Here is a 21,028-nt window from a genome sequence, read left to right as displayed (position 1 = left end):
AGCCCAAGCAAGTGCCTTGGGCTTTTAGTTTTGCCAAGGCTAACTTTCACTCAAATATTTACCAAACGCCCTCATTTTTTCTCAAGGGACTTTAGAGGCCCAAAGTCTCTTGACAAAACCAAACTAAATGCACCCATAAACTATTGTATGTAATGTGACCCAATCAAATTCTTGTAAACCCAGTTTCAATCCATAACCTTTCAACCGATTTTACCATATCTTAGAATTATCAACTGAGTAGCCATTCCTCACGTGATGGCACAATCTAGCACATTTTGGCCACATTCCTATGTAATACCGTTTGGTCTTGAAAGAAAAGAAAAGGGCTAGGGGAGATCAACACCAATTGATGCCGATCCTCATCCGCAAGAGGCAGCAAATTAGTCTCTAGTACTTTCCTTAATTTAACTTAATTAAAATATTGGATCAATTAGGGGAGAATTACCAAAAAATTTCTAGACCTATTGCAATTGTGCCAATTCAGTCATAAACTTTTTTTTTTGTCAATTTAGTCCTAAATATTTTAAAATTGTGCCAATTCAGTCTATCCTGCCAAAATTGGCCGGTCGGAGCTGACGTAGACACTGGCGGGGGATAGCCGGCCGGCGAGACAACTTTTTAATATTTTTAAAATTTTAAAATTTTTTTTCTCACCTTCTTCTTCCTCTGGCCGGAGGCGAGGGCTGGCGAGGGCGAGGCCCCACTAGATCTGGCGAGCTTGGCTTTCACCAAGGTTAAGTGAGGTCGTTTGTCACCAAGGGTTGCGGTGAAGTCGAGAGGGAGAGGAGGAGGAGGAGGAGGAGGAGAGGTCGGAGATGTGAAGAGGGGTGCTACGCGCTGCAGCGGCGGCGGCAGGGAAAGCGAGGTGGGGGCGGAAATCTGTGTACAAGTGCGAGGACGATGGTGACGACGACGACAATGACGGGGATGTCGGGTTTCTCTGGTGCTGGAGCAATGCCCCCATCTCCGCAACTGCTCAGCTGCCTCCTCCTCATCCTCTCCCTCCTCGCCTCCACCTCAGCCCTTGGCGACGGCAGCCTCACCCAGCCTTGGTGAGGGCCGACTCGATGGATTTGGCGAGGCCTCGCCCTCGCTAGTGGTCGGCAAGGCTAACCTCGCCAAATCTGGCAGGGCCTCGTCCTCGCCGGCCCTTACCTCCGGCCAGCGAGGGTGAGCCTCACCAATGGCGCAAGGCCGACCTCGCCGAAAAAAAAAAAAAAAAAAAAAAATAAAAAAATAAAAAATTTAAATATATTTAAAAATTCGAAAAAAATTAAAAAATTGTCTCGCCGGCAGGCTCCCCGTCGGCGTCCACATCAACTGGCCAGCCAATTTTGGCTAGATGGACTGAATTTGCACAATTTTAAAAGGTTTAGGACTAAATTGGCCAAAAAAAAAAAATTAAGACTGAATTAGCAAAATTTGTAATAGGTTTAGGAATTTTTTGGTAATTCTCCCGATCATTTAGTGATGTTTACAGTTTCGTAATATGTAGATCTCAACATGTAGATTCTCTCGTCGGTTAAACATAGGTTAAGAAAATTATAGACTAACCCCTGGGAGGTTGATAACTAAGTGGTGAAGCGCAAATTTTAAATACAATAAATTATGTATTCGAATTCCTATATCTCGCACTCATGATAACTCTAGGACATTATCTTTCACTTTAGGTAAAAGTCTTGTCTAAAGCACGTGGACTGAGCAACTCACGTTGATTTCCCATGCTTCAGGTTATTATTATCGAAGGTTGTATTCTAGAAAACAGTTTCCAAATGAATAAGAGTCCGCCATCATGAAAAGTGCTCGTGCCGATGGTAAGAGATCCGTCAGTCATTGAACGTTTTGCGAGATGAGACTCCTAAACGATCATGAACTTCCAAATGAAGTATCCGCAGCTTAGCCATTGTAGCATTTCGCCGTGGGCCTTCGCGGTGATTCGGCCGAAACGAACCGAAATGCAAGAGGAGGATAGCAAACCCAAGTCCGCACTTTCTGTCCATGCGATTTACGTTTGCATGCTCTTCATTCTCGGCCTGTCCGAACTGTTCGATCCATTGGGCCTTCAAGCCGGGATGGGCTTGCTGGGCTCGTGGCTCTACCGTGACGAAAGTGCTCGCGTCCTTTGAAAAATGTGACGGATAGCGACACCCCGTGTTTTTTTCTTGCGTATGCAACTATGCATGGAGAACTTCGCAAAGACTTTGCTTAGCCGGCAGGAAAGCGAGTCAACCGAGGGACGCTCTCTTCTTCGTTACTTCGTGCACTCGCTCGAACTGGGGACAATTGGGTCTTGGGCAGAGCTCCAAAGGGTCATGGAATCGACCGTCTTCGTCCCCCCCGTAAGCTGTCCGGAATTTCCACTCATGAGCTAAGAAGCAGTTAACCAGGTTCCGGTTCTTTTTCATGCCCTTTTTCCGTGTTTTGCTGTTTCGTTCTTTCTGGGATCCATTTTATCACGTTGTCTGTGCATGCCTTGATCGAATATTCTGCATGAGGTCGGGGGAATTTTCGCTCTTTTCCGGATGATCGGTGATTGGACCTGAGTGTGGAGCGACGTTCTCGTTCTTTAGGCACCGTTTGTCCGTCTCTGTGATGGTTTGAGTCTCAGAACTGGCATGAATTTATGCTGGATCTTGATTTTCTTGGGTTGTCTCCAGTATGTGAGGTCTTGAGTACTGCTGTTGAACCGTGAAGCTGTTGAATTGAGACTGCGGTCTCCGCTGTGATCTGTTCAAGCATGATTCTGATTATCCACTGATTGGAAAACCCCTAATCTGTTGAGTTAGTTTAGTGAATTGTGCGGGATAGGGTGCCTTTCGCATGAGTCAATTCACGATTTTGATGAGTTCTAAAGTGGTTATAGACTATTACTAGTAAATGACGCGGGATGCTGCTGTGCAACACACGTTTTTATGTAGTCTTTGTTTATAAATTTTGCCGTCGAGGTAGGCAAGATTCTCTCTCTCTCTCTCTCTCTCTCTCAATTAACAGCAAGAGCAATGGAGAGTATGTAGCAATGTCATCCCTCGGGAAATTAGCTTGACAACTCTCAGGCAACTTATCTAACAAATCCTTTACCAACATTAGTTAAACCAAATTATTCATACATATGGTCCGAAAAGGATACATAGCCATGAGATTATAGGTGAAATCAAAAAAGGAAGGGACAATTTATGACAGAACTATCACGGTTAGATGAAAAGAGAGAGCCTTAATCAATTTTCCTTAAGTAGATGAAGCAGATTAAAAGAGACGGAATTATCTCAACTCAAAGCACCACGTTGATCAGTTTCGCTATGTTTTATTTGTATACTAGCGATGCATGAGAGGCACATCATATCCATTTGGCATGTAAGATGCCTCACTCTAAGTCAAAAGCATTCTTATCTCCTTAGGATATAACTTTAACATCATTTACTCCTTTTGTAAAAGTCCTTTCATGAAAGTCAGTAGTTCTGGGGTCTAATTTTAATCTAACTTGGACAGAAAGCCTTACTATTGATGCCATGATTTTTGAAATATAAACACTTTCTAAATGAGGTAAACTCAATCTTGATTGTGTGCCTGATTGACATATTCACCTGATCTCACACCTCTACATCCAACTTCAACTACTTAACGAAATATGCCCTTCATTTCTTTTGAAGTTTGTATCTGTGATTTCTTGTCACGTTGATTGGGTGGTGTTATGCTCGTGCTGTATTAGATGCAAAATGATGCTCGCTTAAATGGCGAGATTTTTGCCATTCATTCACTGCTGTAGCATCTCAACTTTGCTATTTATTTTCTACCTAAACTTGCGAATGTTTTGAGACAGGTTATCTGATTTAATATAAGCCTCTGAATACCTCTAGGAATCAGTTATTTCCATATTCTCCACTTCACAGGTTGCTGTCATAATTTTCTGTCTAGGAATTAAGGAATGTTCAATGGAAAAATCCATGGGAAGCAAGGGCAAGAATCTTGCAAGATTAGTGGAAGAAAAGGCTTGTTCAAAGAGGTTGCAGCAAGAGGAAGAACAGAGGCGAATTCCTTATCTTCCAAAGGACTGCATCACTAACATCCTCCTCTGTCTCCCTCACAAATCCCTCCTCAGGTCGATGCTTGTTTGCAAGTCTTGGAGAGATATCATAAAGAGCCTCAATTTTGTTCATGCCCATCTTCATCGGTCTGACACCATCCTGATTTTTCTGTCTAGGCTTCCAGCACCTCACAATATTTACTCTGTTTTAACATCCAGGCCGCCTGATAACCCAAACTATTTCTCAATTGACACAAACTATTTGCAATCACAGAACATTCCCATCTTAACTCAGCCTGCCATCCATTATCCAAGAAAATCCTGTGTCAAGTTTATGGAATTTAGCAATGGGAAGTGCGAGGAAAGAGACTACAAGATAAGCTGCTTGGGCAAGATAAGAGCAACTTGCGATGGTTTAATCCTGCTAGAGAACAGGATAAAGAAAGGTGGGTTGATAGTCTTGAATCCCGTGACCAGAAAGCTCGACCCACTTCCTTTAGGCACTCTCTGTCCTCCGCATAATGAATCTTATGGTTTTGCCTTGAGCGAGGTCTCCGGGGTATATAAGGTAGTGCACTTATTCAGAGACGAGCTGAACTACTTCCATTGTGAGATTCTTAGTCTCGGAACAAGAGTGTGGAGGCCACTTGACGGACCGGAACCTGGGCTATTCGGTTGGCTAGGGTACAGACCAGTTTTTGCTATAGGATATCTGCACTGGGTTCCTTTCGTTGATCACAGTGATTACATAGTGTCCATGGAAATGGACAGCGAGAAGTTTCATAAAGTAGCGCTCCCTACAAGCTGCAGAACACATGACCGGATTCTTGAGATACGTGGTTCCTTGTGCTTCATTGCTCATGAAGAGATGACCCAGATCAACATCTGGATGTTGGAGGGATTGTCAGGGCATGCGTGGAAACAGACGTGTTCCATCACCATGGGTTGCACGTTTGACATGGTTCCGCTACTGGGTTTGAAGATGAGCGGAGATATCATTTTTGAGCGTGATGAAGATTACTCGCTGTACCGATATCATTTCGAGCTCAAAGAAATAAGGAGGATCGAGGTGCAAGAGAACCTCGCCTTGTCATCGAATTCATATTTTGCCCATGTCAATAGCTTCATCTCCTGGTGATGCTGCAGAGAAGACGCCGGCTTTGCTGTGTCGTTGATGGAGGTCTGATACAATGATACTACTTGACTTCTAGCAGCATATGATCTGATGGGGTTTGAGACCCATATGAAAGTTTATTGATTAGTCATTGCTGAAGCCGATTTTGTTGTATATACATGGTTCACTAGGCCTGGCTCGGCCCACTCAGAGGCGTTAACTAGTCCTTAGAACTCACCCGTGTGTGCCGTTACTTTTTGTGTCTTTCTTTTCGAGTGAGCTTCAGTATCGTTGTTAAAATCAAACATCATTGCTTGAAGTTGAAACATGTTTGAAATTTGTCTATATTGTGAACCTGAGTGTTGTGAAAACCATCGATCCCGAGCTAGAGAGAGGATGGATTCTTTCGTTTTGGGTTCAAATGTGAAGGGATTGAATTTCTTTCTTATTCTAAGCGAAAATCAGTGGATAATTACATCTATGTATGTTGAGAAAATGGGGAAAACAAGAATTTCAAGAATCACAACTAGTTTGTCGCGTTCGGTAGATGTTATCCCAATGTGAACATTTTCCTTTTTAGATGCATGATTCGATTGTGGAACGAACAGTATCAAATGAGCCAGCTCGGATTTTTTCTTTTAAGCAAATTCTTCTTATCAAAATTCGAAAATGAAATAACTTGTTTTAAGTTTTAAACAAATGAAAGAAAAAATGCCATGCCACTTTGTTGATTTTGAGAGAGAGAGAGAGAGAGAGAGAGAGCAGAAGTCAAAACTGGGGTCTTGATGCATAGGCAAATAATAATCACATATAGGTTCAAATTTCTAATCAATTAAGGATGGGTTTGGCAACCGCCGAACTTAGCATAATGTAACTGTGTATGATTTTTAAAAGGGAAAATGATATTAATAATTCCTAAATGCCGACCTAATCTGTATTGTTATCATTAGGCTTTTTGTTTGTTCAAATTAGTTCTTACGTACCATTCACATTATGCCAAAGTTAGCATAATGTTAATGTGTATGTTCACAAAAGGAAAAATTGACACCAATAGTTCCTAAATGCTAGTCTAATGGGTAATATTATTATTAGGCTTTTTTATACAGTTGGTGTGATTCTTAAACATTCCTAAATGTTTAAGATAGTCTCTAAATTTTTAATTATTTCAATTTACTCCCTCAATTTTTTTATAACAATTTCAAATTAATTCTTAGGGACCATTCAAAAGTTTTCATTATTATGCTATTGTCTGTATTTTAGGAAAAAAAATCATTTATATCCTTTTCCTAAATCATAAGAAAATGATAGTCTTCATTTCATAATTATAAATATTACAATAGTTCAATGTAAGTAAATTTCAGCTCATGATTTTATCAAGTTGACTGCTATTTTAAGTCTCTTTTTAAAAATAAGATATCTAGAAATGATATTGCTTTGTCTATATATATTAGTACATATATTAAATCTCAATCCTATTCCTAATTTTTTAGATTGATAAAATTTCTATTCATTTTGTGTTTTGTATTTTTCAAAACATAGGGAACTAGATTTAGATTAATATAAGTACTAATATATATAGATAAATTAAAATCATTTCTAGATATTCCTAAGAAAGCACTTGATACAATTCTAACGAAGAACTACTTTTGCTATTTAGAGATCATAATTTAAAACTTACTTAAAATGAACCATCGCAATATTTTTTTTATTAGAGCTAGGTGATCACTAGGTTTGGTTACGTGTTTATTTCTTTTGGAGGAAAATTTCAATAGCAACTAGTAATGACTCTGATATCTATAGAATAAAAATAAAGTGGAAGTGATAAATTTTGTGTATTTTGAATATCCTACGAAAGAGTACATCGGTCCCATTATAAAGAATTTCCTTAAGATAACAAAAGCCTACATTTTTTTTTTTTTTTGATTGATGTAAAAAAAAATGGTTGAAATAAAAAGAAATCTAAACCTGGACAATAATGAAATTATGAAAATTTGTGAACATGGAATGGCTGATTTGACTTTGTTGAAAAGTTGAGTGTAATTAGACAAACGAGTAGTGGAAATAGCGCAGAATCTTATCCACACGGACCATCACTCGTCTCTCTCTCTCGTTCACATTTCGCGCTCCCGTTCACCATTTTTCCAGGGCAAATTTCACGAGCAGAGCGACGCGAACATGGGGCACGATCCCGTCCGCTTCGGCATCATCGGCTGCGCCGGCATCGCGCGGAAGCTGTGCAGGGCCATCGCCCTCGCCCCGAACGCCACCCTCCACGCCCTCGCCAGCCGCTCCATCGAGAAGGCCCGGTCGTTCGCCGCCGCGAACGGTCTCTCCGGCGCCGTCAAGCTGTACGGGAGCTACGGCGACGTCCTGGACGACCCGCTCGTCGACGCCGTCTACCTCCCGCTGCCGACGAGCCTGCGCGTGGCCTGGGCGGTCTCGGCCGCCAGGAAGGGGAAGCACGTGCTCCTGGAGAAGCCGACGGCGGTCGACGCGGCGGAGCTCGACCGGATCCTGGAGGCCTGCGAGGCGAGCGGGGTCCAGTTCATGGACGGGACCATGTGGCTGCATCATCCGAGGACGGAGAAGATGATGGAGATTGTGTCTGATCCTGGGCGGTTTGGAGAACTGAATTCGGTGAGCATCGGATGTCTTAAGAGTTCGTTTCATGTGTATTTCTCAAGAAATCCTAGAAAACTCATAGTCCATTCATGGCCAAAAGGAAAAAAAAAGAATATGGTTTATTCATGACTGCAATCTTGCCGAGATCCAAAACAAAAAAAAATGATACTTGATACTGGCATCTCCTTGTGTATCCCAGATCAACAGCATGTCCATGTTTACGCCGAGCGGAGATTTTTTCGAGAATAACATTCGAGTAAAGCCCGACCTGGACTCCCTCGGTGCGCTCGGTGACTTGGGCTGGTATTGCATCAGTGCCTTTCTCTGGGCTGCCTGTTACAAACTACCATCTGCTGTATCCGCTCTTCCTGATGTTACCCGCAACTCGGCCGGAGTCATCCTGTCGTGCTCTGCTGTGTTGTACTGGGGTTCGGCGCACGAAACGGCCGCGACGTTCCACTGCTCGTTCCTCGCCCACGTGTCCATGGACTTTGCAATCATCGGTTCAAATGGATCGCTGCATCTCAAGGACTTCACCATACCGATCGAGGAAGGTTCTGCTTCATTCGAATTCACTCCCGGTGCTAAATTCGCGGACCTCCATATAGGGTGGAACGTAAAGCCGGAGAGGGTCCTTGTCCCCACGGAGCTTCCACAAGAGGCCTTGATGATTCGGGAGTTTGCAAGCCTTGTTCAGGGCATTCGCAATTCTGGGTGTTCCCCAGAGAGAAAATGGCCTGAAATCAGCAGAAAGACGCAGCTAGTCCTCGACGCGGTAAAGAAGTCCATAGATGGAGGGTGCATACTTGTTCACTTGTAGCCATGTTAATGAGGATTTGCTTTGATTTGTAAGTCTTGGTCAGTGTGTGTATAGATAGCAGCTGTTCAGTTCTCGCAGCTAGTCCTCGACGCCGTAAAGAAGTCTGTGGATGGAGGGAGGATACTTGTTCACTTGTAATAATGTAATTGAGGATTTGCTATAATTTGAAAGAGTCTCAGTCAGTGTATGTGTAGATAGCAGCTATTCAGTTCTCAGTCTGCGGTTTTTGCGCTCAATCGTTCTCAAGACCAATGCGCTAATATTGAAGTTCTTTTGCTTCAGCTTCTGCGAAAATGCATTTTCCATGAATCGGTACAAAAAAACAGTTTCTTCTTCTCATATGGGTTCGTTTAGTTCATTTCATCAACAACTTCATGGGTTGACTAGTCCCATTGCAAGCTAAAAAGGCCAACGGAGACTTGAAACAGAGCAAAGAGAAAATACCCTGGCAACCGCAATCAGCCTAACAGACGTAACTTCTATGGAGCTAGTTCAATCTTCTGAACTGGCTCATGGAAACCGACTCATTAAGCAATGGAGAGACTTGCTCCTGTAGTGTTAGTTCAACTTTTCAGGCCTGTTCAACCTCCTAAAATTCCGTTGTCGGATGAGGGACGTATCAACCATCACGCCAGACAGTTACAAAGAAGATAACAGGTGATGACCATTTGCCAGTGCCAAACGATCCTTATGAAAACCTCAGTTTTTCACACGCAACCTTTGTCCACGCAATTCATTCCCTGATCATGTTCTGCTCCACTTCTCTCTCACCAACCATTACCTTGCCAACTACCATAACAGCCACTTCGAATCCCAGGACCGTCAAACCTGGCAAGCCCTTCAATTTAACCCTCAGATCTCTCTGCAGATCGGGCAGACTAGAAGAGGCTGTCCGCTTGATCGAATCAGCACCTTCCAAATTCGTCGATCCCCAGTCCTATTCCCTCGTCCTCCATAGTTGCATCTCCTGTAAATCCTTAGAACTTGGCCAGAGACTGTATCTACAATTATTACTACGTAGGGATAGAGGCAATGATAATCTACTGGATGATCAGACCGTGAGAGCCAAGCTTGTTACCCTTTACTCGGTCTGTGGCCAAGTCGATCAGGCGCGGCAAATATTCGAAGATGGCCTTGACAATGGACTTGTCTCTGAATCCATGTGGGTGGCTATGGCCGTTGGGTACTCCAAAAATGGGTGCTCCAAAGAGGCCTTGCTCCTGTACCGTGACATGTTGTTGCAGTGCGTTGTGCCAAGCAAGTTTGCCTTGTCAATGGCCTTAAAGGCAAGTGCAGATTTGACGGATTTATGGGTTGGTAAAGCAGTGCATGCCCAGGTGGTGAAGTCTGGTGAAGACCCAGATCAAGCTGTTTACAATGCTCTTCTGAACTTATATGGAGAGTGTGGGTCTTTGGAGGAAGCATTAAGGGTGTTTGAGAAAATGCCTGAGAAGAATGTAATTTCTTGGAACTCGTTGATTGCTGCTTTCGTTGAGCAAAATCAGGTGACTGAAGCATTGAGCATTCTCAGAAGAATGCAGAGGGGCGGAATATTGTTCAGTTGGGTCACGTTGACAACAATCTTAGGAGCTTGTGCAGCGGCAACGGCACTTCATAGCGGGAAGGAAGTACATGCGCAGATTGTGAAATCAAAAGCAAGACCAGACATTTTGGTACTTAATTCGCTCATGGATATGTATGCTAAGTGTGGCATCACGGATTATTGCAAGAAAGTGTTCGATCAAATGCAGGCAAAGGATTTAACGACTTGGAACACATTGCTGAATAGTTATGCAGTAAATGGATCTATGGATGAAACAGTCAAGCTATTTGATGCAATGACCAAGTCCGGTATCAGGCCAGATGCGGTCACTTTCGTCACTCTATTGTCTGGTTGCAGCCACACCGGGCTTACTGATGAGGGAAGGAAACTCTTTGATCAAATGGAGGATTTCAAGATCTCGCTAACTTCAGAGCATTACGCTTGCCTGGTGGATATGTTAGGAAGAGCCGGAAAAATTGAGGAGGCACTGAAAGTTGCAGAAAATATGCCGATGAAGCCAAGTGGCAGCGTCTGGGGGTCTATTCTCAACTCCTGTCGACTCCATGGAAATGTGGCCATTGCAGAGAAGATAGCAGGCCATCTCTTTGAGCTTGAACCGAACAATTCTGGGAACTATGTGATCCTTTCCAACATTTACGCAAATGCAGGAATGTGGGACCATGTTGAAGTGGTTAGAAAGTTGATGGAAGAGAGAGGGATAAAGAAGGAGGCTGGCTGCAGTTGGATACAAATAAAGAACAGAATACATACTTTCGTAGCTGGAGGGCATGTTGATTTCCAGAACTCTTCAGAATATAGAAACTTATGGAGTGATCTGATGGAAGCTATGGAAGAAGTGGGATACGTGCCTGATACTAGAGCAGTTCTTCACAATGTGAATGAAGACATGAAGACATTGTGGGTCTGTGGGCATAGCGAGAGACTGGCGACTACGTTTGCTCTCATTCACACAGGCGCTGGGACACCAATAAGGATTACAAAGAATCTTCGTGTTTGTGTGGATTGTCATTCTTGGATGAAGTTTGTGTCGAGAGTTACGAGCCGAGTAATTACATTGAGAGATACGAATCGGTTTCACCATTTCAAAGGAGGTACATGCTCTTGTAAGGATTATTGGTAGTTTTGTAGAAGTACATTATTGAGCAAGCATATGAAACTGCATTGAAAAAAAGAAATGAAAAACTTTCAATTGAACGTGAATATGTGCTAATTGCCTTAAATCCTCTGTGATGTTTACACTCTGGATATGTTAAGAATTTTGAAGTCAAAACCATGTGTATGTTAAAAAGCTAAAAATGGACCAGAAAGTTCAGTCTAACAAAGTCAACCAAAACAAAAAGAGACATGATCAATAAGGAAGCCGACGGCGGAGGTTATATCTTCTTGTGCAAATGTCGGTTGTGATCGAATTCTCTCCAACCTCCTCGCGTGGCAAGAAGTCTGGGTCCTCATTGGTATCTGCCTCTTCCGGTAGCTCAGTATCCATCCATGACAACCAGTTTACATCACTGTCCAGGTCGTCAAAGAGCTTGTTCTCCTTTTGCAAGCTGTTCACCTTTTCAACCAAGGCTAATAGCATCCGATGATTTAAAACTTCATAATCCCTGCAATCGCACAGTTTCCAAATAAGGTAACTAAGCTAGACCTTTTGTGCCAATTCCAAAAGTATTCTTCTATTTACTCACCTGTATGTAAAAATTGCATACAGAAGCTGGGCAAAAGCAGCAAGTGCAAAGACAGATCTAAACAAGTTTATGATCCATGCCTGTTCTTCAATACCCATGGTTGTGAATCGAAGAATAAATACTTCAATAACAAAAGTCATGCACAAACCTGCAAAGACGCAAGTGTTTGATTTAGTCAAAACTGGCATTATTAAAAGCTACTTTGCAATTTGCACTAATAAAATGACTGGAGAAAAGAAACGCTCACCAATATAGAGCCAGGGCCTCACAGTGTATGTTTGCTTGGTGCTGGTGAACATATAAATAATAAAGATCGATAAAGAATAAAGGAAGAAAGCCTTTATTATCCGTGACTCGAGCAGCATCGCATTGTGCAAAGCAAATAGCTTGTCGAGGGCCACAAACATCGTCGCTTGCTTTGATTCAAAGGCTTCCTGCAAATATGACAAGATGTTGCTGTTTTGTAAAGAGCTTGTTTAATACATACGGATAATGAACCATCTAAATTCAAAACTCCTAACTCGACAAAAATAAAATTTCTAAGACAAGACAAACCTGAGCTTCCAAGATAGACTTCGAGTTCTTGATCAAGTGATTGTGGACGAGCTGAAGCTGCTCTTGCCGTTGAAGAAGGTCTTCTTGTTGTCTTCTGCCATATTCAGCCAACTGTTGCAAGGTGCCCCTGAGGTGGTCATAACAAGAAGAACAAAGATAATCAGGTTAGTGTTCATCTTTTCATATGAAACATGTTTGTCGATTGTCTGCTGTTTACCTGCTCTCTTCTAATGCTTCAGACTGAAACTCGGTGAGAAACTGAAGGCCCTTAAGTGCAGAAGATTGTCCATCCAAGAGCTGCTTCTGCTTCTCCAGTGAAATCCCTGCCTTATCTCCAATATCATCAGCTTTACCTTGCAAATCCTCCATCTTCGAGAACATCCCATCTCTAACTCTACTTATCTCCTTCTCTATCTCTCCAGCTTCCTTCCTTAACGAATCTATCTCTCGTCCCAAATTACTGGAAGATTCCAAAATCTTCGCCATGCCATCTTCTATTTTCTCCTTCATTTTCTCTTGCCCTTCCTGTAGCTCCGCTTGGGAAGCGGCAATTCCCCTGGATTGCTCATAAATTGCTTCCGAGTGGTGCAGAACTTCTTCAATGTGATCTTGCACATTCTTCGATGCCTGAGCCACTTGCTGAGTTCGGGAGTCAATAGAGATCAGCGAATCGTATATCTCGTTGGAACGCTGGAAAAGGGAATCCGATCTATCTTGTATGATTTCTAGCTTGTCTTCTGCACTCTCTGCAGATTTCTTTAGATCGTTCACCAGTCTCTCCGTTTCCTGCTTAAATGCATGTGTCCTGCAAAACTCATGAGAATCGACTTCTCGCTTTAGAAAAGCACAGAGGAAATAATGAAAATGCAACGGCAGATCGCACTAATAATAAGAACATTATAAATACTGAACTGTAATTGGTGGCAGATAGAATTGGTTTCGAGGTAAAATTCGAGATAAACCGTGCGCTCGGAGTCGTCCAGCATTTTGCGGCAATCCACCATCAAGGACTTCTCATCACAGCGAGGGAAAGCGGGCCGTCCCGAGTCCCGTTGGAAGCAATCGCTGAGATGCCAAGCAAACCTCGAGCGCTTCTCCTCAGCAGCCAGAATCTCTGAGCACCCGGCAAAAAGAGTGTTGTACGCATTCCTCCAACACGAATTCGACGCGGCCAGTTTCCTTCTAGCGTTCTCGACTAATTTGGCCCCCCTGGGATTATTGAGCCCTTCCATGGAGAACTCCGTAACAGAACCATCGGAACTGTCTCTCGTCGCTCGGAAAGAACCTCCTTCGGAGCGAGGCGTTGCCGTAGTAGACGAGGAGAACCAACCCCACGAGTGGCAATTCAAGGGGACGAACGCCAGAACAAGTAGAAACAGAGGAACGGGACTGTAACCCATTTCAGTCTGTGTTCTCTATGTTTGAAGACGACCTGGAGAGACCCTGTAGAAAAATCACGAGAAAGATTCAAAAGTCCAGTTCAACAAGCGTATATATACATCTTATCGAGTGTATATTGAGACGGCAAAGAGATTTATAAGCTTCCAATAAGATTTTACCATCCGTATCTTCCAGAGAGGAAACAAACTTAGAGTGCAAGAAATGGAGGCCAACAAGAATAACCTTATCTGGGTAATACAATTAAAGGAAACAAAATCCGTTTCTGATGAAAACAACGTTGACAGGGACACCCTTTGAAAAAACCAAGAAAAGAGACGTCGAAATATGTATGTTCATACGTTCGGTGCGTCTCACCTGCCCATGACAGGACAAAAAACGGAAACAGAGGACCCTGAGAGCGAAAAAGGAAAGGGAAAGAAAAGCAGAGGAAAATCTCAACAGCAAGTGAAAAGGGGCGTGGCTAAATATGGAAAGTACGTTTTCGATCCACGGAACAACCTGCTGAGAATCCAAGTCCCGCATCGAAAGAAACGGGAAAAGTTGCCAGATTTATACGGGGCCGAGAAACGCAGAGCCATTGCAGAGCGTGGGAGTGATAATGCAATGATCAAAACCGAAGAATTCGACGTTCCAATGATTCATCAACTTACCCCAAGAGAGAGACAGAGCGAGAGAGACGAAGAGAGGGGCGGTGAAGTTGCACGGAAGGGCGCGAAACTATATGAGGCCTGTGGGAGTTACAGAACGGTGCGTTCGCCTGCGAACGAACAGACGCGACTCCGTGCTGCGAATAGGCGCCTGCCGACGGCGCCGTTTCCTTTTTCGTATTTTCTCTTTCTTTGTTTCTGTTTTCTTTCCATTTATTATTATCTTTTTTTCTGATATAAATCTCGTAATTTAACAATTTGTTGATAAAGGGGTAATTGCTCGAATACGATTGCTTTTAGATAATTCGGTGTGTCTGGACTTCTGTCTTCGGGTTAATTTCTCAAGCGCGCAGAGTCTCTCTTATCAAATTCAATTGGATAAAGATTTGCTCATGACTTGGCGGTCGTGACTCCAAATTGAGAAACCCTCATCCATGAATGATTTACTTGTCAATGACACAAGATAAATTTCCATGTTCGTCCAAATTGCTTTCCGAAGAAAAGCAATCAGGGTGTGATCTTAGACTATTAACTTTCCCAAATAGAGATTCGAAATGTGAGTGCTCCTTTATCACAAATTTTATCAGTCTTTACTCTATTCATATTCTAACTTTAATTCTCAGATTTTTATCCTGCCTCCTTGGAAGGTGTGAGAGTCGAAAACCACACTTGAAACTAAATTGTCCTCGTTTCAATCCCCCTAAGAAGATGTGGATTCGAATACCCCACGTTCTCCTTCTATGTTGGAAGGTTGGCCATTGGAGCAAATCCAGTGATTTTTTTACTTATACATTACATACATTAATTTAAACCGGGGTCATTCATTGTCAAAGAAATTTAAAAAGGGTTGAATTATGTTTTCTTTCCAAGGGAATGTACGTAGAAAGCAAAAGAGGTGTACGCGGTCCTGAAACCATTAGCGTTTATTAAATCGAGTTAATGCAATTTTCAAGCTTGCAATAATCTTGACACCGCTAAATTTTGAAAACAGTTTGCGCAGGGATAATGCAATGCTCATGTGCAAAGGTACGGAAGACAATTGTTCAAAAATATTTAAATATATAACATTTTTATAAATTCAGTCATAAATTTTTTAATTTAGTCAATTGAGTAAGTTCGATCAATTTTGACTAGAAATCACTAAAGGAATAGTTTAGTCGACGCTGGCCATCGATGTGGATAAATTTAAATAAAATTTAAATATTATTATATTTTTTTATTTTTTCCTTTTTCATTTTCTTTTATTATTACTATTTTTTTGTTCAGAGGGTTAGTGGGACCATTGGGCCAATGACCTCTATTGGCCATTGGGCACCGGCATCCCTTGTTAGCCACAAAGCCTTTGCTAATTGGGGGCGAGGGTCACGACCGCATTAGATCTTGCAAGGGCTCGCAAGCTCTCACCAAATTTAGCAAGATGAGGGCATGACAGCCCTCATCCACTCTCGACGAGAGTGGCGAGGGCTGCATGCCCTTACTATTAGAAGTGTAAGTGGCTTGGTTTGGTTCAGTTTTTTTGAAAAACCAAACCGAACCGAACTAATAAGGAATTTTATTGAACCAAACCGAAATCCAATCCAAATTGAAACCGAAGCAAACCAAAATCCTAGTTCAATTCGGTTCGGTTTTCGGTTTTTACTTTTTTTTTTTTCCCCAGCATGCACCCCTTTAAATAATTTTTATTCTTTTTAAAAGTCTATTGTTCAATTATTTTTCTTTCTTTTTCTTATTCTTCTTCATTGGCCAAAGTGGCCAGCAAGGCTCGAGCTCACTAGATTCTAGTGAGGTCAAGCCTCGCCAGCCTATGGCGAGGTCGAGTTCGCTTGATGTTGGTGAGCTCGAGCCTACCAAATATGATGTGCTAGGCAAGGTTCAAGCCTCTTCGAAGGTCACCAAAGCCTCACTTGGCATCTAGCGACCTCCGGCGAGAGGCCGAGCCTTGCCATAGGCCAACAAGGCTCAACCTCATCGAAATTTGGCGAGCTTGACCTCATTTGCCCTATGGCAAGGTTCCAGCTTGCTTTTGGCTGAAAGCTAGCCACCACCGTAGCTAGCCACCATTGTGGTCAGTCCGACCGGCCTAATGAAGAAGAAGAAGAAGAAACAAAAAGAAAATAATAATAATAAATAAAAGGAAATTTTTTAGATTTTATCGTTTGGTTTGGTTAACTAAATTGATAAAAACCGAATTGGTTTAAAAAGTTTCAATTTCTAATAAGAACCAAACCGAATGAAAATCGAGCTGTAAAAAACCAAACCTTTCGGTTTGGTTCGATCTTTGACACCCTACTTGCTATGGCCAGACGCCCGCCCACAAGGGTCATCGGCCCTTTGATCAATGGTTGATGGAGGTCGTTAGCCCTTAGTCAAAGTCTGCGAGTCTCATCGACCCTTTGAATAAAAAAAAAAAAAAAATATAAAAAAATTAATAAAAATAAAAATACATATTATTAAAAATTATTTACATAAATGTTAATTGTGTCGCATAAGATGGTTAATGTCTACGTAAGCAATTTTTGGTCAAAACTGGCTAAATTGACTCAAATGGCAAAACTTGAAAAGGTTTACAACTAAATTGATAAAATAAAAATATGCATGATTGAATTGGCAAAAGTTTAATTAAGATTGAATTGACAAAAGTATAATAAGTTTAGGTCTTTCGGACAATTTTTTCAAAGTTTTGGAGACAAAAGCGGGACAGCATCATCATGGCTTAGGTGCGTAAGATGAATTTGGTTCCACCATGACTAACAAGATGGAGCACTTTTCGGATGCTGAAGTTTTTTGACAGACGGACGTGAAAGGACCGGGCATGCGTTTGTCCTAACAAAGTTGATGCTCACGATCAATGTCCTGACGGACGAGCACACTAAAACTCAACAGCCGATCAAGTCAGAGAAAGGGATAGAGATTTTCAGAGTAACAGAACAAATTCAGTTGCAAGGAGTGTGTTTTAGGTTCAAAGACATGCCGGTATTACAGAAAGTTGAGCTCCAGCCATGTAGTCTTAGGTTCCGATTTCCACTATGATATTCACAAGGATTCTCTCGCGTCGTGTGCAGAAAATCCTCCCGGTCGAGGTAAGAGCTACCCTTCTCTTGTTTACGCATGTACAGATGGCTTCTGAACTTTGTCAGGATCGCCTTGCTCAATCATTTTACATTGCCAATGATTTACTCACACTACAGTAAATCTCCAAAATGCAGATCCAAAAGGGAATAAAAATGCAGAATCCTGAATTCCCAATCCCGTACGGCCCTGGGTTAATATTCGGTGGACTGCTCAAATTGATGCTTGAATGACGGGGAAAGGATAAATGCAGAAAAAGGTATTTAAGCAGAAAGCAACAAGCATAACAAGCAATCAGAGCATGATCAGCAGTACAACAAGCAGGAGAGTTACAATATCAACCCTAGAACAACTAAAAATTTATAGACTTCATACTGGAGTGAGAACTTACAGGAAAGGAACTGGAAAGAACATTTGGGAATATACCAAAAGAAAGCAGAAGTGCAATGTTGGGTTAAGCAAACATGAGACTTAACTGAAGATTAACCTCTTTTAAAGTTTCAGTGTCAAGTCAGGAGCTGAATTGCCTGCATCAGATGGTGGATTCACCCCGACGAAGCTTATGTTAGAACCTCCAGTTAGAACAAAACTCGGTTGAGGAGCGTGTGCTTGTGCCGCCTGACGGAAGCTGCCAGGCCACAACAGCTCAACATCATCATCTTCTATGAAGATCGGAACACCTAGAAAGCCGTCTCCGAATCTTGGACCACTGCTCAGATCATGTGGTCTTGTCTGTTGCAACATGCCTTGGTGCACCTGGTGCACGGAAGAATGCGCTTTGATCCCCAGATCCCTGACAGTGGGAGACCCGTGCAAAGGCAAAGACGCCAAGCTGGAATATCTCTGTGAAGAAAACATGCCCATCCTCATTGCCCGCTTTGCCAGGGTCCTCTCTCTCTTGTGCGCGTTCTGATGGCCACCGAGTGCCTGTGAGCTGAAAAACTTCCTTTGACAGTAATTGCAAGAAAAGACTCTTGAAGTGGTTGGTCCTGCAGCTGCCGGATGAGATTCGGGCTCATTGCTACATTCGCTGGTGCTCGAGAAGGCGACTCCTACAGAATCCCTCCCGCTGGACTCATCATTGCTGCAACCAAGGCTCAAGTCTAGGAACACAGTTTCGGAACCTGATCCAACAGCCGAAGGGCTGATGAGGTAGGAAGAGTTAGCAAGGCTGTCATTGGAGGGACCCATGGAGGGCTCTTGATTGGATAGATTGGAGGCGACTTGGCTACTAATCTCAGAGTCATTTTCCGAGACGGCCTCCACTTCCAGATCAATGGTTGGTTTCATTACTGAGCTGTAACTTTAAGGCCAACGACAATGTGGTGCTGAAGTTTTAGTTGAGTAAGAGTAACAGCATGTTGAGCCAGTTGTACTGATGCCAAGAATACGAGAGAACAGTTCTGCTTTTCACCTGGTTAATTGAAAGCATTGTGTAAGAGACAGATTATTGTGATTCAATCAAAGACTTTATGGATCTTGTAAGTAAATTTCGAAAAGATACCGCTTGATAAATTTCTGCATTGTGAAATTGAAATGAAAGGACTTGAAAGCACAAGATATGTGCATCTTAAGATTAAAGAGTGACAAAGCGTACTGGAAACTAAATATTAGTTAAAATTACTGGGTAGAGGATAACACAGTGGCAAACAAAAGCGAAAAGCACATAGTAACACAAAGCAAGCAGCTCATTTCTCATTGTTCTATAGGCTTAGCAAAAATTTCGACGACTTAGAGAAGGAAAATGGAGTATATTTCAGGCTGAACTATTCCCGATCCCGTGCCTCAAATCTCATAGTTTTATTGCTTGTCTTTATATTGAAAGCTCCCCATATCATAAAGATCTAGCATCAGATTTCTAGTTTGAGCGGAGACCAATGACTATGGCCTGACCTTATGACTGAAAGGACACAGGAGCTCATTTATAAGTTGCAACCACATGAAAAGGTAAGAAATTTGCCAGGAACCATCGCTCTTAAGGACCGAAGCCTCATCAAAGACAGTACGGAAACACAGATGCTTATCGACTTTACCGGCTACATTGACAATTAATTATCATATTTAACTCGTCGTCTGTAAATTACCATTCTTCGGACAATCTCAGCCACTAGACAAGCTGCTAATTTCTACTGGCCTGTGACTGCTCTTAGCCACTAGAGTTTCATTGGACAGAGAACCACATCTACTGAAGGTCTCAACATTTCACCAGCAAAACAAGGCAAAAGGTAAAGGTCACAATTCCTTTTCTTGACTTCTTGATCTTGTAAAAAGGTAAGGATCCGATAAAGCATAACCAAGTATAGAAGTAATAACCATGGGAAACACCAAGAATCCGACGGTCAAGATGAAGGAAGGAGGAGGAGGAGGAAGGGGAGGAGGAGGGAGGGAGCTCTGCAGGAGACTGCAACCCAGTCAAAGTAACATAGCCTTTCAGAACACAAAAACAAAATCGAAGTACCCAACAGGCCAACACCAAGTCAATCTCTTCATTTGCAATCACAAACATATAAAGCATGGCAAACAGATATCATGGGGGGAGATAGAGCGAGCGAGCGAGAGAGAGAGAGAGAGAGAGCGTACACCATGAGAGGCACCAAATCAGATGGAATTCGACAGCTTTTGGGTTGCTAATCCTCGGTCGTACATTTGCTAGTGATCAAAGGAAGGGACGGACTGTCGTGCGGGTAGTGCCATAAATTCGCGAGACAGGGATTGTGAAGAAGAGTGAAGAGGAGGGGGTTGGAGCAGAGAGCAGAGAGTCGCAGATTTGCAGAGATATCGAAAAGGGAAAAAACTGATGTGGAAATGGTTCGAGCGTTATGGTTGATGACTGATGTATAATTATGGGAAAAGCAGAGGTAACAAGGAAGAGAGCGGTGGGTGGGGGGAGACAGTGGTGGGGACGTCAGTGAGAGTCAGAGCAAAAACAAAAAAAAGAAAAGTTGCCTGTGCATTTCATACAACGAAAAAGCAGCATATTGCATTTGCTTTTTCGGGCTTGGTCTTTTCTACTGCACCTGCGTATTCTCTTAAAACCCCCCCCTAAGAACACAGATAAAATACGCCATAATGGCCATGGATGGTGTGCGTTAATCGACCACTCGAAAGGTCACGAGACCCTACTCAATAGCAGAATGAACAGGGTTACTGTGTCACTGCCGTGTTGATTTCTAATGTGGCCTATTTCTTCCCGACCAACGATTGCTAACCCACGAACAGGTGAAGCCATGATAACCCCTTGTTTACTGCAACTGAAACAGTAGATTCGAGTCAGATGGGATAATATTCAAGTCTAAGTCAAAGGCCCCCTCAAAAGTATCCTCCTCCCTTCCCTTCCCTTTTTCTTCCCCTTCTCTTCAAAGGGCATTTCACTTGAATTTCACCGTAACATGGGGTCCGCCGACTCTGCTCCATCCATCGTTCCTTAAAGTCACCTTAGCCTTTGTTGGTTTTCAGCTTCCATTAGTTGCAGTCTTTCGAGCGCCCCTAGACAGTCGGTATAGCAGACGGTGCTAAAGGCGCGACCCAAA

General features: G+C 42.7%; 5 protein-coding genes across 7 annotated transcripts; 3 read left to right on the top strand and 2 right to left on the bottom strand.

Annotated features, from left to right (window-relative positions):
• Positions 1–2,177: 2,177 nt before the first annotated feature.
• On the top strand, positions 2,178–5,506 carry LOC104449750 (F-box/LRR-repeat/kelch-repeat protein At1g09650). Of its 3 annotated transcripts, XM_010064004.3 has the most exons (3): positions 2,178–2,387; positions 3,913–4,096; positions 4,199–5,506. In XM_010064004.3, exons 2-3 carry the CDS (start codon positions 3,930–3,932, stop codon positions 5,157–5,159), a joined length of 1,128 nt encoding a protein of 375 aa, XP_010062306.2. In that variant the 5' UTR covers positions 2,178–2,387; positions 3,913–3,929; the 3' UTR covers positions 5,160–5,506. The 3 variants fall into 3 exon arrangements, with proteins under 3 accessions (XP_010062306.2, XP_010062304.2, XP_010062305.2); XM_010064002.3 differs by having other exon boundaries at positions 3,913–5,506; XM_010064003.3 differs by having other exon boundaries at positions 3,888–5,506.
• Positions 5,507–7,205: 1,699 nt separating this feature from the next.
• Positions 7,206–8,813, top strand: LOC104449749 (uncharacterized oxidoreductase At4g09670). The gene is made up of 2 exons (XM_010064001.3): positions 7,206–7,772; positions 7,957–8,813. Exons 1-2 carry the CDS (start codon positions 7,311–7,313, stop codon positions 8,575–8,577), a joined length of 1,083 nt encoding a protein of 360 aa, XP_010062303.2. The 5' UTR covers positions 7,206–7,310; the 3' UTR covers positions 8,578–8,813.
• A 305-nt stretch (positions 8,814–9,118) lies between these two features.
• On the top strand, positions 9,119–11,361 carry LOC104449748 (pentatricopeptide repeat-containing protein At3g14330). The gene has a single exon (XM_010064000.3). It carries the CDS (start codon positions 9,324–9,326, stop codon positions 11,259–11,261), a length of 1,938 nt encoding a protein of 645 aa, XP_010062302.2. The 5' UTR covers positions 9,119–9,323; the 3' UTR covers positions 11,262–11,361.
• Positions 11,362–11,371: 10 nt separating this feature from the next.
• LOC104452000 (protein GAMETE EXPRESSED 1) lies at positions 11,372–13,819 on the bottom strand. Its single transcript, XM_010066542.3, has 6 exons — positions 13,294–13,819; positions 12,599–13,186; positions 12,382–12,508; positions 12,074–12,260; positions 11,827–11,974; positions 11,372–11,745 (listed from the first exon to the last, which is right to left on the bottom strand). The coding sequence occupies exons 1-6, from the start codon at positions 13,779–13,781 to the stop codon at positions 11,490–11,492; spliced, it is 1,794 nt and encodes a 597-aa protein (XP_010064844.2). The 5' UTR covers positions 13,782–13,819; the 3' UTR covers positions 11,372–11,489.
• Positions 13,820–17,760: 3,941 nt separating this feature from the next.
• LOC104449747 (zinc finger protein 4) lies at positions 17,761–20,345 on the bottom strand. The gene is made up of 2 exons (XM_010063998.3): positions 20,079–20,345; positions 17,761–18,912 (listed from the first exon to the last, which is right to left on the bottom strand). The coding sequence occupies exon 2, from the start codon at positions 18,786–18,788 to the stop codon at positions 17,991–17,993; it is 798 nt and encodes a 265-aa protein (XP_010062300.2). The 5' UTR covers positions 18,789–18,912; positions 20,079–20,345; the 3' UTR covers positions 17,761–17,990.
• Positions 20,346–21,028: the final 683 nt, after the last annotated feature.

Source organism: Eucalyptus grandis, chromosome 6, assembly GCF_016545825.1.
Source record: "Eucalyptus grandis isolate ANBG69807.140 chromosome 6, ASM1654582v1, whole genome shotgun sequence".
In the NCBI taxonomy this organism is placed as follows: Eukaryota; Viridiplantae; Streptophyta; class Magnoliopsida; order Myrtales; family Myrtaceae; genus Eucalyptus; species Eucalyptus grandis.
This window is presented reverse-complemented; position numbering and strand designations above follow the sequence as displayed.

Bases quoted from the DNA above. Each gene is read 5' to 3' on its own strand.
- LOC104452000 (XM_010066542.3), bottom strand. From the start codon at position 13,781: ATGGGTTACAGTCCCGTTCCTCTGTTTCTACTTGTTCTGGCGTTCGTC. The intron at 12,509-12,598 runs GTAAACAGCAGA...TGACCACCTCAG, and splicing joins GAAGCATTAGAAGAGAGCAG to GGGCACCTTGCAACAGTTGG. The intron at 11,975-12,073 runs GTGAGCGTTTCT...GCGTCTTTGCAG, and splicing joins GAGGCCCTGGCTCTATATTG to GTTTGTGCATGACTTTTGTT.
- LOC104449749 (XM_010064001.3), top strand. From the start codon at position 7,311: ATGGGGCACGATCCCGTCCGCTTCGGCATCATCGGCTGCGCCGGCATC. The intron at 7,773-7,956 runs GTGAGCATCGGA...TGTGTATCCCAG, and splicing joins GGTTTGGAGAACTGAATTCG to ATCAACAGCATGTCCATGTT.
- LOC104449748 (XM_010064000.3), top strand. From the start codon at position 9,324: ATGTTCTGCTCCACTTCTCTCTCACCAACCATTACCTTGCCAACTACC.
- LOC104449747 (XM_010063998.3), bottom strand. From the start codon at position 18,788: ATGAAACCAACCATTGATCTGGAAGTGGAGGCCGTCTCGGAAAATGAC.
- LOC104449750 (XM_010064002.3), top strand. From the start codon at position 3,930: ATGGAAAAATCCATGGGAAGCAAGGGCAAGAATCTTGCAAGATTAGTG.